Source organism: Ciconia boyciana, chromosome 14, assembly GCF_034638445.1.
Source record: "Ciconia boyciana chromosome 14, ASM3463844v1, whole genome shotgun sequence".
NCBI lineage: Eukaryota > Metazoa > Chordata > Aves > Ciconiiformes > Ciconiidae > Ciconia > Ciconia boyciana.
Window position 1 is genome coordinate 1,016,136 of NC_132947.1, and position 15,133 is coordinate 1,031,268.

The 15,133-nt window shown below is 49.3% G+C and overlaps 1 protein-coding gene across 2 annotated transcripts in view; it reads left to right on the forward strand.

Moving 5' to 3' along the window:
- Positions 1-15,133, forward strand: part of NOL4L (nucleolar protein 4 like) — a 68,109-nt gene that overhangs the window by 20,139 nt on the left and 32,837 nt on the right. For both annotated transcript variants that reach the window (XM_072878831.1, XM_072878832.1), the window contains exons 3-4: positions 1,974-2,085; positions 6,445-6,554. In XM_072878831.1, coding sequence (XP_072734932.1) covers positions 1,974-2,085; positions 6,445-6,554 — 222 coding nt within the window. The remainder of the gene's footprint in view (positions 1-1,973; positions 2,086-6,444; positions 6,555-15,133) is intronic.

Genomic DNA, 15,133 nt, shown 5'->3' on the forward strand with positions numbered 1-15,133 from the left:
TCTGCAGAGCATCAAATCAGCTGAGAAATAACAACTGTATCACTAAAATTAGCTGAACATTTGCAGCAGAGACTGTGGGCTCGCTGGAGCAAAAGAGGCAGGGAAGCTGGGCTCAGCCCCGCGGGCAGCGCGAAGGGACGGTTCCCTGCCTGCACCACAATACCGCGTTTGCCACCAGCAATTTTCAGGCCCTTAATTTCAGTGTTTCTGTGGGAGTCCCTAGCGCTTGTGCATCGACAGATATCGCACGGAGGCAAAGGCTGAGCTGGGCAGCCGCTCAGTCACAACAGAGCTGGATGGGGCTGTAGCTAAATAGAAGGAGAATCCCATGAGGACCAGGCACTGCATCCTCCATTTGAACGGCAGGGACAAGGTCCCTGCCTGAACTTTCCACCCATCTGGCGTTAGCGTGCGTGTAAAACCTCGGGCTCTGCTGCCGCTCAGTGGAGATGAATGTCTCTCCCTCCCACTGCAAAGTCGGGTCACGGGGCTGCTTTAGCCATGATCAAGCAAACCCTCTGCCCCTTTGCACTTCTTCTAGATCATTATTTTATTCCCAGCTTAAGCATCACCCTTTCCTGTAGGATAGAAGAATGCTTGGAATTTAGGTCTTTTTAATTTTTGTTGACAAAATAAGGTGGGAGGGTGATGCCCACTGGCCAGAGGAGGGGGATCAGGACATCCTGGGCTGCCCTCCTGGCTCGGCCCCCGTCACCAGCCGTCGCTCTCGAGGTGTCTGGTTGCAGCCCTGCTTCCCGTTATGAGCCCCACTTCTGCCGGGCTCGCGGCCCTGAGGACTGGCACGAACAATTGAATTTCTGTCTGCTTTATGACCCCACTTGTAAGTGCTGTGACCCCTGCTGGGGTCACGGCCCCTGGTTTGGGAACCGCCGTGCTAGGACAAGTCACTTAGACCAAACAGGATGGGTGATTAACCGTAGGAACCAACCCCAAAGTAAGAGGTGGGCTCTCCACCTCTTAATGCCTTCCAATTAAGACCAGATGTCTTCCTGGAAGATGTTTTAGGCAAATCACAGGCTACTGGGCTGCAGGAGAACCTGGGTGAAGTTCCCTGACTTGTGCTACACAGAAGGTCAGACTCTCTGATTTGATGGTTTCTTATGGCCTTAAAGAAATTTACATTAAAATTGCTTAATTCCTTCTCCAAATAACCTAGTCTTGGTTTTCAGAAATACTGTAAAATTGCTGCTGGCAGGGATTAATTGGAATAATAGGACTCTGTGATAGCCAGGCACATTCTGTGGGTGCTTAGGTCTGGATACAGTGTTTAACTTCAGGCATCCAAGTTTTAAATATTTATCCTTAGCTTTTCCTCATCTGTAAAATACAAATATCCCACAAAGGTTCAGGAGACTTAATTCATTACTGTTTGTAAAAATGTTTTCCATTCCCTAGATAAAATGTGTCACAGAAGTGCAAAGTATTATTAACAGTAATTGATTGTCATTGTGGGAAAAAGTGACCTGCCCTTACAAAAGATTAATGGATTCTTCAGGTTACTGGTGTGATGGTAATTAACAATGCAAACAGCGCTGACGAGACCTTACGTTCTCGTTTGGTTCTCACACGTTCGTAGCTTCGCTCTTCCCAGGCTCCGAGGGGGAACGGAAGGAGTTTCTGGGAAGGAGTGGCTACGCAGGGAGTCCAAAGGTCTGTTTGTTTGCATCTCGGTGCCTCTCTGACACACCAGTTACCCTCCCAAAAATGTTCCTCCATCACCAGTTGCTCCGGAGGGAGGGATACAGGGGGCCCAGGATCGGGCTGACAGGAACGGTGCGTTGCTGTGAGTCGTTGCTGTTCTTGGCGAGGCTAGGTGGGAGGGTGCTAGGTGGCTAGGTGGCTCGGTCTCGGCTAGGTGGGAGGGTGCCCATGGTCTCCCGCACCCTCCGCCCGGCTCTCCGTTAGGCATTCTCCCTCGCCCAGGACGTACAGCCATCTCGTTGTTTTCCCAGATTGCGGAGACCTATGCTTTTCTCCCGAGAGAAGCTGTGACCAGGTTCCTGATGAGTTGCACCGAGTGCCAGAAGAGGATGCATTTCAACTCCAACGGACTGGAGCCCAAAGGTAAAGGCGAATGAATTCCGTCAGCAGAGCTGACACAGCATTTTGTACCAGCATGGTATCACTGATAGCTGTCAGGATACCGCCCCAGCAATGAGATACTTCTTTACCAAATGGTTTTCCTAACCTGTGTTATTTTTCAGGCACTTTTATAGCCAAGCTGAAAGAATTGCTTAAATCTGGTTTATCCATCACTGTTTTCAGCTTAGAGAGCAGAAGCAGTCTAGCTTTCTTTCCGAGCAGGCAGCAGTTTAACTTCTGAGTCCACCTTCCCCAGTGCAACCGTACAAATCTTGGGTCAAAAATTCTTCAGATATGTCTGCAATCAGCCCATAATTGTGTGTGTGTGGAAACTTAGGCTTCTGGAAAAATGTGACCTAAAGTTTTTCCTTTAAACTATTAAATTTTAATGAAAGACATTGAATAGGTCTGAATAACTGAAGTTTCTGATAAAGAAGTAATTTGCAGTAATTAATAGATATGCACGTCATGATCCTATTTTTAATAACGCAAGGTGTTTTGGTAATTAAAGTTATATTATGCCTACGTATACAACCAACTAGCGTGGCCATTGTGGTGGTTGGCTGATTATGGTTCTTTTGTAAACGGAACCGATCTGCAGCTCCTAGGCCTAAAAGATATAAGCAGTGCATAAGATGGGACCAGGTTTTCTTCCAGAGTAAATGGCTAAAGTCGATGTTTGTGTGTTTTTTGCCGAATTACAAACTTGTTGTCATGATCAAGTGCAAAGCATCAAACTGACTCTGAGAGGTTTCACTCAACAAAATTGCTTCTTTAAAAAACAAGCAAACTGCAGAGAGTTAGACTATTTCAAAACTGTTAAGGCAAACAGGCTCATTTGGCAGCTCTTATCGAGCAGAGAAGCAGAATTAAATGAACAAAGGACTCAACAACAGAAAATTTCTAGTATTAAATACCGATTTACAACTGTTTACTGCTAGGAGCAGAGCTATGGACAGCCTGGAGGTTCCGTTCAAGTGGATTATGTGTGCCAGCTATCCAAAGCTAGTGACTGAAATGCTTTGTACTTGTTATATTTTTTATAAACTCTCCCAAATAATCCTATGTGACATTTATTAGCCTAAGCTCCATTACCTTGGCACTTCCCACTCTGCCGGCTAAGGGCTCGATCCCTCTTTCCAGTTAGGTCAAGAGACGTTTTGGCCTTTGGCCTCACTGGGAGCAAACCTGCCCTTTGCACTGGTTGCGCTGCATCCATCACCAGAGACGTTCCAAGTACTGCGGCTGCAGCAGTCGGCTCAGTGGACGGGAAGGGCGATGGGATGAGAGTCAGGCCAACAAGGATGTCGCCCGTTGGCTTGACCCAAAACGGGCCACTTTACTGAACGCCTGGCACTAGCCGAGCCGTCCGCCCCAGAGCTCGGGATCCCTTTTCAGGGATTTTCATCAGGAGGCAGCTGATGAAAAGGGTCATTGTTCCTTCAGGGGCTCCCTCCTGCCCACCCACCATCCTTGCATCTCCCCAGTGAGACGGCACCCGTCCCGGCTCAGAGGCAGCTCAGAGAACACCAGGTGCCGAGTGTCCTCCCCAGAGCAGTCCTCGCTGTGGGAACCGTGATCAAGGCTGAGATCTGGCTGTCCTGAGCAAATGTATAAATTAATATCAGTTATAAATTATTTTCATAAAGCTTTCCCCCTTACCAGTTCTCTTAAAAATTAGTCAAATGGGAAAACAAAGGATCCCGCACATAAAAAGTCCTGCTGCTTACCCACCAGGAATGGAAGGACAAAAGTGCCTTTCTGCTCTGGATATACCTAAATAGTGACTAAGTACCTGTGAAAATGCATGGAGTAGATTAGATAAGGTAATTTTTACTGGGGAAGAGTGTCTGATTTCACTAATACATACTCAGGAATTTATCAGGAGCAAATCACCTAAAAAAACATTGGGGTCATAGAAGAATTACCTAGGTGTATGCACATGCATACACACATACAGGCATATATAGGTAAAGTTTAACTCAGTAAGATGAAAAAATTTGAGTCATTCCTGTCTCTTCCTACTTCTCTTGCCTGTTAAACAAATCTCAACACATTTCATTTGTGATCACAAAAATCCCTAATTAAACGTATCTGACATCAAACCCCGCAGGGCACCCACATAATTCATAAAAGCAAATTGTCTTGCTCATGGGAAACTTTGAACATCACTGGCCTTCGCTGTGGTCTCTTTACACTGTTACTAAATTAGGACTAATTCCAGTGGAGTTATACAAGTGTGGAATTAGGATCGAAACCATTTTACTTTCAGCCATTCTGCCTGTTCCAGCTGTATGTCCGACACGTGGGGCACGTGACATAGATAACTTTTTGACAAATGAACTGAAGGATTCCAGTAGCCTCCTCTTGTGATGTAGGATGTGAGGATTGTTCCCGTGGAGTCCCCCAGGCCTTTTAAAACAAAGATTTTCTTTCTTTTCCAGTTAGCCTAAAAAAAAAGGGTTTGGTTTCTTAGGCTCAAGCTCTTATCTGTTGCAGTTGCACAAATTCACAGTAAATTTGTGCCTGCTAATGGGATTATTCCAGATTTACATCAGGATGGTTTCAGGCAGAATCTAAGCACCAAAGACCATCTACCTCCCTCTTCCTCCCCATGTGAGGACGCTGAGCTGCTTCTGTTGAGCCTCATTCATTTCTGCAGCACTGAACTATTAAGTGGGTGATGGCAGGGGAGCAACATATCATCCTCAGAGGTCTGAAAGACTCACCTCATCCCCGCCTGAGCTTCAAGAGCAGCTCTCTCTTTGTTACTCTTAGCAAATGCTTTCCTAAACTCTTCTTAAAGACTCAAGTACTGATGACCCCAGCCAGCCTGGGTATGTGGCAGATTTTGTTCCTGGGAGCTGTTTCCCCTTTCACCGCAGAACCAGACTGCGAGGAGCACCCCTTGCACTGGGATTTTAGCATCTTTTCACCACAAGATAACAACCTTGCACAGTAGAGTAATGGGTTACTTTGGGTACTTAATATGTAGAGGCGTAGAAGTGCTTTTAATTAATCTATAGGTCGAAGCATGACAGAGAGCAGTGATATGCAGCCATGAGGAAAGAAGGGAGGAATTAGTTTACAAGGGTCCTAAAAGCTTTGCACCTTCATAGTTGAGTGAGCTGATGGCCTGAGTAGCTCTGGCCACCCTTTCCTGCGTCTGCAGGCAGGAATGCTTCAGCTGCCCAGGGATGAATTAGATGGACCTGGAAAAAATCATTGTATTTCCATGGACCCTAAGCAGGCTCTTGATAAAGGAGGTTTGCAAAACCTATGTGATGTTTAAGTCAGTTACGGACAGTTTTTGGGTCAGGTCGTTTCTTAATCAGACATGATAGATCTGATATTTCCAGAGGTGTGAAGCATCTTCAGGTCTGCTGAGTTTCACTGGGATTTTTTGATATTCAGCATTTCTGAAAAGCAGGCCCATTATGTTTGGGCTGATGGGTTTTCTAAGGTGCTGTAAAACATTTTGTGAAGGCTCTTTTTTCAAGGGGCTGTGTCAGAGGTGCCTGTGAAACCAGTGACCCCAGAAAATGCAAGCCAGCCAGGGAGATTCAGAGACAGGAGTGGAAACGTCCCACCATCGGTTCACCTTCAGCTTCTTCCCCATCTGTTGTTGCTTAAGTTCACTTTCCAGATGATGGCAGAGCTGACAAATCTTTGAGAATTCATAAAAATCATTGAGAATTTGCTTTATGGGGACTTTTCTGGTCTGGCTAGACAAAATGATCTGCAGGCGTGGTCTGAATCTAGAGTGATCTCTAGAGCTCAATATGATGCAGCCAGAGGAATCAACAGGAACAATTTAAATTAAAGATTTTTAAAATTAAGTTTGTGTTTTAATGAGGGTGTTAAAAATAATCTTCATCACCAGATAGAGATACTTAATAAGTTGCCTTAATGTTAACTCCTACCTGAGGGAATCCCAGCAAAATTGGCAAGACTTTGCAATGCTAAAGCAAGCTGCAAATATATTCTTGTTCATCAACCTCTGCATAATTCCCATTGGCATGGAAGTGCTTCTGAGGCATCGGCAGGACTTGGTTTCTTCCTCTGCTACATTCTAGTTTGGTAGACTGAAAAATTATATATTACGTGTAGTCTTTTCCGCAGGTGACAGCAATGCTTTTTTTTTGGCAAAACAACATCTGTTCTGTAATTATGTTCTTGGTGGGGTCGTGGTCTTATAGGAACCTTAGCTCAGCGGGCACCAGCTCGCGCTAGGGATTTGAAGTGCTTCTTAGTACGTATATTTAACGATTGTGAGAACGCATCATAGGTTTGTGCTTCCACATCCCTGTATCTAAATAAAGTTTTTCCTCTGTTCTTCAGAGAGCGAACCACCTTCCTCTTTGGTTTCTGGGATCATTGACTACAACATGCCCCTCACCTCTACTTATCTGAAGCAAATGAAGCTGCGGGTAATGAATTCGCAGGAACAGGTGAGTCGCGCTCCGGGCGCAGGGCAGTGCGAGGCGCGGAGCGGGTTTCCGCCCGTGCTGAAGGGGTGAAGGGGGTGACTGGTGCTTGGCACATCGATTTTTGGAGGATGCTTTTGGAAATGGCCGATTTGTCCAGGCAGGTCAGGCTCTGGTCAAGTACAGCGAGTGTTGGTGCGTGGAAGCTGGGAGGGCAGCGCGCCTCTGGTCTTCTGGCTCAGGGAAAGCAAACAGAGCTACTTCAGCATCGTGTCAGCGGAGAGGAGCAGAGATGGAGTTGATGCAGTTATTGCTTATAACAGTCTGCTTGTTCTTTAGACGTGCAGTTCTTCCAAGAAATCGTCTTAAAAATAAATATGGCAAATAGGAATTTGTTTCTTTATCTCCTCCTAATTGCCTGGGAGCTTTAGCAGATGGGGTCTGAAACCCAGACCCTGCTTTGGTTGCTCCGGTGCTCTCTTAAACTGATCGGCAACTTGAGGAAGTTCAACCGCTGCCACTCCGCTCTCGTGTCAAAGCGGGAGAAGGCTCAGTTGTTTGATGAGTGTTAAGCCACTGGATTTCGATTTGGGAATGGATGGGGCAGACAGCCACAGGATTATACCCAGGCTGTGCAATTTTCTGAAGTTCTGCAGCTGCAGAATTAGCTATGGGAACCTCTGTGCACCATGGAAACAGTCTATAAAAAGAAAAGTATGTTTTACTTGCTCCCCACAATCTGCACTGGAAGCCAGTGCTGGATTTTCTTTCCAGCACACTGAAACCTGAACCTGATCTCATACATTACTGCCAGTTGCAAGAAGTGAAAGAGTTTGCATTGAGCGGTGGTGGAAAACATTGCTGAGAGCTTGAACGGTGAAGTTGCGCCCAGTGGGTACTTTTACCTGGTGGCACCCTAAAGGGACATTGGTTAGAGCATCCATTGCCAGGGTGTAAAATGCCAGATGCGGGTTTGCTGACAGGAGCCGGAGAGATACCGAGCTCCTCCGTCGCTTCAGCAGTGAAACCTTCTTGCTGGGGGACAAAACGGCGTCTGACAGGAAGCACTTCTGTGTTTTGGAGCTTTTTTCCTTTGCACGTGTTGGACGCTTGAGTGGGTTTAAGGGTTTGTTTGCAATAGGTTATGTTATAGCTTTTGAAACATGAAAGGCTGGGACGTGCCGGGTTTTGCGCTCGGGCTGGGTCAGGCGGTAGAACTATGGACAGCTCCGGGGGGCGGCTGGGCTGGGCTGGGCTGGACTGGGTTTAGCTGGGCTGGGCTGGGCTGGGCTGGGCTGGACTGGGTTTAGCTGGGCTGGGCTGGGCTTAGCTGGGCTGGGCTCGGCTGGGCTGTGTTTAGCTGGGCTGGACTGGGCTGGACTGGGCTTAGCTGGGCTGGGCTGGGCTGGGCTGAGCTGGGCTGGGCTGGGCTTAGCTGGGCTGGGCTGGGCTGAGCTGGGCTGGACTGGGCTGGGCTGGGCTGTGTTTAGCTGGGCTGGGCTGGGCTTAGCTGGGCTGGGCTGTGTTTAGCTGGGCTGGACTGGGCTGGACTGGGCTTAGCTGGGCTGGACTGGGCTGGGCTGGGCTGGGCTGAGCTGGGCTGGGCTGGGCTGGGCTGGGCTGGGCTGGGCTGGGCTTAGCTGGGCTGGGCTGGGCTGGGCTGGGCTGGACTGGGCTGGGCTGGGCTGTGTTTAGCTGGGCTGGGCTGGGCTGAGCTGGGCTGGGCTGGGCTGGGCTGGGCTGGGCTGGGCTGTGTTGAGCTGGGCTGGGCTGGGCTGGGCTGGGTTGTGTTGAGCTGGGCTGGGCTGTGTTTAGCTGGGCTGGGCTGGGCTTAGCTGGGCTGAGCTGGGCTGGGTTTAGCTGGGCTGGGCTGTGTTTAGCTGGGCTGGACTGGGCTTAGCTGGGCTGGACTGGGCTGGGCTGGGCTTAGCTGGGCTGAGCTGGGCTGGGCTGTGTTTAGCTGGGCTGGGCTGGGCTGGGCTGTGTTTAGCTGGGCTGGGCTGGGCTTAGCTGGGCTGGGCTCGGCTGGGCTGTGTTTAGCTGGGCTGGACTGGGCTGGACTGGGCTGAGCTGGGCTGGGCTGGGCTGGGCTGAGCTGGGCTGGGCTGAGCTGGGCTGGGCTGGGCTGAGCTGGGCTGGGCTGAGCTGGGCTGGGCTGTGTTGAGCTGGGCTGAGCTGGGCTGTGTTGAGCTGGGCTGGGCTGTGTTGAGCTGGGCTGGGCTGTGTTGGGCTGGGCTGGGCTGTGTTGGGCTGGGCTGGGCTGTGTTGAGCTGGGCTGGGCTGTGTTGAGCTGGGCTGAGCTGGGCTGGGCTGGGCTGTGTTTAGCTGGGCTGGACTGGGCTGAGCTGGGCTGGACTGGGCTGAGCTGGGCTGGACTGGGCTGAGCTGGGCTGGACTGGGCTGAGCTGGGCTAGACTGGGCTGGGCTGGGCTGGGCTGGGCTGGGCTGTGTTTAGCTGGGCTGGGCTGGGCTGGGCTGTGTTTAGCTGGGCTGTGTTGGGCTGGGCTGGGCTGTGTTGAGCTGGGCTGGGCTGGGCTGTGTTTGGCTGGGCTGTGTTTAGCTGGGCTGAGCTGGGCTGAGCTGGGCTGGGCTGGGCTGGGCTGTGTTTAGCTGGGCTGGACTGGGCTGGACTGGGCTTAGCTGGGCTGGACTGGGCTGGGCTGGGCTTAGGTGGGCTGAGCTGGGCTGGGCTGTGTTTAGCTGGGCTGGGCTGGGCTGGGCTTAGCTGGGCTGAGTTGGGCTGTGTTTAGCTGGGCTGTGTTTAGCTGGGCTGGGCTGGGCTGGGCTGGGCTGGGCTGGGCTGTGTTTAGCTGGGCTGGGCTGGGCTGGGCCGGGGACATGGAGTGGACGGATGCGCCGCTTCGTGGCATCTGATGGCTGCTTCAGGACCACTTTTGGGTGCAGGGGACGGAAAGCTGACAGATTCCAAGCGCCTTTGGCCTGTGCGAGGGGTTTGCTGGGCCTTGGCGCAGCTCCTGGCAGGGAGGGGCTCAGACCGCAGCCCTGCGTTGTCCCTACCGCTGGCTCCAGCCTGTTCTTCACCAGGGTTAAGGACTCAGTGGGCCACGAAGGCTAACCGTGCTTTTCAGCATTCGAGGCGGTTCTTTCAAGTTGAGTTTGATGTATGCAAAGGATGGTCCGAGCAGTTTGTCTAGTTACCATTTATGCATTTTCTACCAATTCCTCTCGGCTCCAAAGCTCTGTTCAAGAGAATTGTGTTACGAAGCTTCATTAAACTCCTGTACCCGGTTTCTACAGGTCGAAAACTGGACTTGCAGTTTGATCTTCTTTCCATAATAAAAAACACCCCAGAAGCTGGCAACCTTTAGTACTGAATCTTGAGTTTTGAAGCTGCACGCTTAGGGATGCTTGTTTTGAGAACTTTGGTTGGTAATTTAGAGATTTGAGAAGTTTATACCTTGTTCAGCAGTTTGCACTGGAGCTTTCACTAGGTAGATAGATATAACGTGCTGCTAACACGAATACTCTCGAAGCTCGCTAAGATCGGAATAGAAGCATATGTCATACGGGAACAAAAAAGGGACCAGCTGAGGCAACCAGCAGTTGTTGGTTTAGATCATAAATCAAACGGCTTGATGTTATTCCCTGCCTCTAAAGTTTTTCTTTTCCTGAGCTCTCATTGGTATGTTGCAATGCAGCTTTCTAAGCTTTTCAAGCTGTAGCAGCCAAGGGAAAAACCTATTCGGAAGAAGTAAAATTTGCCGTTCAGTGTGTTACTGAAACTGATTCCTGAGAGCAAAATAACAAAAGATCAGTCTTATTGCTCAGACTTCTGAAGCATTAAAGCTTTCCATCAGATCTGGAGGTAATGACAGTCTGGAGAGGATACAGGTGGTTGGACCCAGCAGAGAAAATCCGGCGGGACTTGGGTGCCGTCCGTTCCGAGATACGGGACGCTCCCCGGCTTCCCCGGGGGAAACAAGTGCCACGCTCCTAATGCAGCTGTGGCTGTACCTGAGCTGCTAACGCTGAAGTCTATGTGAAGGGAAGGTGTGTAATGGTATCAATACCAGGCTTCAGTTCCCCCCACCAAGCATTCCCCAGCTATTTTCTTCCTTCTTCCTACTTTGCACTGGAAACACGACAGTACCGTCCTTTTTCCCTGGAGGATCCTGGCAGTCTTTGTGGAGCATGGGCTGTGCAGCAGGGGCTGCTGCTCTCCCTCTCCCCAGGGAGGGAGCTTTAGGGTCGGGGAGATGCAGCTCTTGGGGTTCCAGGTGTTTACAAACTGCCGAAGTCCTCTAAAGATGACAGAAATAATTCTGACTTTGCTACAAATGCAAAACAGGAAGAAAATACAACCTGCTTTCCAAGTTTGTTTGCACTACACAAATATACGCTGCACGGTTTTTATATATCAACATTTACAAAACGATAGGGGTTCCTCTAGCTCAGCTGTGCTGCCATGCCACCTTACTGCCTTGCACTCCCTCACATTTGATGGTGATGATAGAAATAAATTGAGCAACGGACTTGTGTTCGACTTGGCTTTTGCCAAAAGCAATTATTTGTATGCCACAGCACCAGGAGGAACTTGCTTCACTTGGGGTAACAAGGAATGAATTTATGCCAAAGTGGCCTTTTAACTTCATTATTCAGAAAAAAAGTGTGCATGTAACTGTAATTTATTAGTGCTGTTAAGTACGTCAGTATTAGGGCAGCAGTGTCTCCACAAGGAAGCACAGCCAGAAGAACCTTAGAGAAAGCATTTTATCTCTGCTTAGGGACAAAAAACAGTCAGGAGAGGAGCTCTTCACATGGTTGCTCACAAAATGAAGAGTTCCTGCAGAATACATTTCAATGTATTTCTTGGAGTCAGTACATTTATTCTGGCATGATGGAAAACAACTGTGACCCATGTTGCTTAAATTGGATTCACTAGAACATGCAGGAGCTTCTGGGGTGTGAGTCTTCCTTCATTCCCATTTTATACCAATTCTCACATGTGTGAGAAAAATCAGGCCCCTTACCCTTTCCACGGAGTGCCGAATTAGCCACATTTCAGGGTATCTACTGAGGCATTAAAGCATCTCTGAACTTCTGACCTTCCCAATCTAGCAGCAAAAAGGACTGCAAAGAAGATATTTGATATTTATCTGTAATGATCCTTCCACCTCATTTTCAAACGATAAATACGAGCATTTTTAAATGATTGGTCATTCGAGGTTATTGCAGTTGTTTTCCAGACAATCTTTTCTGTCTTACTCAAACTCAGCCTTGGATTTATTTTTCATGCCACACTGTTGGGCATGATTTCCACTGGTGGCTGGTGGAATATGAAGATTTTCAAAGAAGAAATCCATGAAATGCCAAACTCGCTCTCTGCTCTGGAGATGTTGCTGCTACCTTGGCAGACACAGTCCAGGGCCGAGTAACCAGGTTTAAATGATACAGAAACATTTTCAAAGGTTGCTTCGATGACTGCTGACAGAAGGTCATGCAATCAGTGAATGGCAGCAGCTGCTCTTGGATGGGAAATAACACGAGCGCTTTTCTTGTTGCTATGGCTTTGCTACACTGACTTGTAAGTGTTTGAGAGGGACAGAGCCTTGTCCTGCACCGTCACACGCTCCGTCCGTCCAGTAATTTCCCTGTAAAACCGGCGTGTGTGAAGGGCGCGTGGATGTGAAGTGGTTTTCCAAACACGATTTCAGGCAATGTTTTAACCCAAACAGCAGGATGATCCTGGAAGGGGGGCCACAGGGCTTCAAATCCCATCGATGTACGGGGACTTGGCTTCCTCTCCTGCTGGTGAGGATCGAGCCTCCTCTGCGGGATTTGGGAGCTCACGGAGCCTCGTGAGCAGAGGCAGGTTTGCAATGTTAAGTCCTCCTCCTTCCACTCCGCCTTCTCCCTGGTCCACACGTTATTGTGTTTGCTCACTTCAGTGTCTCAGAAGGCTCCAATATTACCCGAACAGCTAAGATGCGTCTTCCCCTGGCAGCTCGCTTGCTTCCTTCTGCTTCAGATCCATCCCCATGCTAATCCTGGGGGTGCAGAACTGGCACGGGGGAGGCAGCAGAGGCAGGGAGGGGAGCGAGCGGCTGCAGAAGAGGGCACGCTAGATTTTAATTTTCAGTATTTAAGTTCACTAGGGAGAATTGCAGACATCTCATTTCACATAGGCCAGAGACCAGAACCAAATCTGGCAGAGCTGGCAGCTGCTGTGCAAGATCCGGGACCTGGATTTATCTGTTTGAGTGCTTAGCGAAGGGATCCCAAAGAAACGCTGTATGTGTTCGTAGATGTGCAGAGAAGGCAGAAGCATGCAGTCCCTCTTTGGAAGGAAGTGGGATGATGCGTTTGCATCACATGAGGATGATAAGGTACTTCCCAGTCCATTAAAGAGGGTGTTAAACATCTTCAGGAATAGATACCTCTAAATCGATTTGATGAGATAACTCTCATTCAAGAGGCCTCTCCATGGCTTGGGAAGATCTTTGTCCCCTGATGTTAATTTTTAAGACATTTTGGAGCACTAGAGAAGTTCCCTAAAGGCACCCTTACACGCAGAAGGATACACACAGGGAATATTGGCCGTACACCCGGTGAGGCACTGTGCCCATAGCTGTCTGAAATACAGATTTAATCTGTGCGATAAAGGCTCACTCGTAGATCTGCACCAGCAAAGCCCTCTAGTGGAGATGCAGCTTCTGCTGGCAGAAGGGGGCTTTGCCTGATAAATTTACATTCTGCCCTAAATGACAGACTTTGTCCAGGCAAAAGCCGAGGAGGCAGGTCCGGCCGTCACAACAGCGTTCTTTGCTAGCGAAGATAGTTTAGCAAAACTTTCATCCTTGGCCTTAATGGCTCATGAGATGCAGGAGGTCAGATGATCAAACCATTTAGCTCATCAGACTCGTGTGAATGGCTTGCTTTCAGTGAAGGTCAACTCATTTTTGTTATTGGAATTAACTCTCATGTCCCCAGCTAGTAAAAAGTTAAGAGCTTTTATTTCCCGTTGGGTAGATCTTTCAGTATTTTTCCCAGCGTAGCTGCTTTACAGGTGAGCTTTGTGTTTGTTCAATGCAACGCTCAATGCAAGCAAACATTTTGAGACCCTGGCTTGGGCTGGCTGGGATAAATCCTGCCACTGCAGCCTTCATCTTCAAATGAGGTATGATGCCAAGGCCCTGACTCTTTGCAGTTTCGGGGAAAATCACATTATTTTCTGCAAGAAAGGAGGTGGCATTGCCCGATTTCAGTGATGCTAGGCACCATTTGTCCTCCTGAACTGCTCGGGTGTATTTAGTTGCTGCATGTGCAAGCAACGGACTGGAAAACGGACGGGACTGGTGGAGAGAAGCTGGTCCCTTTCCCACTCCCTGTTCCCTTCCCTGTGATGTTGTGCAGCTTAACTAAGGTCCTGGAGAAGAGGCTGGGGGATGCTTAGAAGTTTATCTCGCTCTCGGTGGAGCTGTGGTCGTCATGCTAACGAGGGCTGGGTCGATCAAGCAGGAGCAGGGCCTGGCAGACCAGGTGTGAACGGGGCAGTAGGAGCCTGCGGCGGGAGTGCCCGGGAGGAAGGACGGGTCGGTGGCACTTGGCCGGGGAGCGTGGAGTCCCCTGGGCTGGTGACAGTGACTCCATGGAGCTCAGCACTGCGCAGACGTGAGCATCGGGTCCCACACTGGCTGGCCGACACAAAGCCCGTGTGGATGCCCTGCTCGCTCTGCAGCAAGGCTCTTCTGCGCTGGGGCTGATCCACCCTGGGGTAATTAGGACGGCTTGCCCTCCGCCGCGCACACCTACCCCCCGTGCCCGTTATCCAGCGGCGCAGTGCGAGTAGGCTACTAAAGCTGAGCTGCTTTAGCCTATTTCTGGGAAGACTGAATGAGTGGGGTCAGAAACCACGTTATCTTTCTTTAATTCATCATTTCTTCCAAGTACCTCCCCTATTTGGTGAGGAGAGATGCTGCCCGTTCCCTGTGCGGTAACCAGCGTCAAAGGCAGCTGTTTCCAGTAGAACTGGAAACAAAGTTTTGGTTCACGTTCTGTAAAGTGGGGCTAGGAAACATTCCCAGGGGAAAACGTAAAGACCTGTACCGCATTTCCCATCCATGGAATAGTCTCATGGATCCAGTGAAATTTATCCTGTACTGTGGAAAGCGTCGCACAAGCGAGGTTTTCTGCGTTGTCTCCCAAGTTCGGGTGCTGACGTGCTGTATGTTGACTTTGATCAAGTCACACAAATGGCTGTTTCTTAATTGCCTTCTGCCTTTAAAAAGGGGATAATACCTTAGAGAGACTTCTGAGGTCTCGCTCACTAATAAAGCTCTTCAAGAGCTTGGATGGCAACTACTTTGAGAGTGAGAACTATTATTAATGATTTCCGTTATTATAGAAGATGAAGCTGTGTGGTTCAGCTTTTTAACCTTGAATCGTGTACTTGCTTTTGTTTCCGCTGCTGTTAAACCTGTGCAGGCAGGCTTGCACCTCGCCTGGTTGCACAGACTCCTAAGACCCACATCGTGAGCCTTGTGTGTGCAAAAGGAACATGTGGATCTCTGAGGTGTCAGTTTTACTCCCAAAGATGGATTCTGAAACGCGCGGTATGGCTTGAGAATGGTTAAAAATGGGTT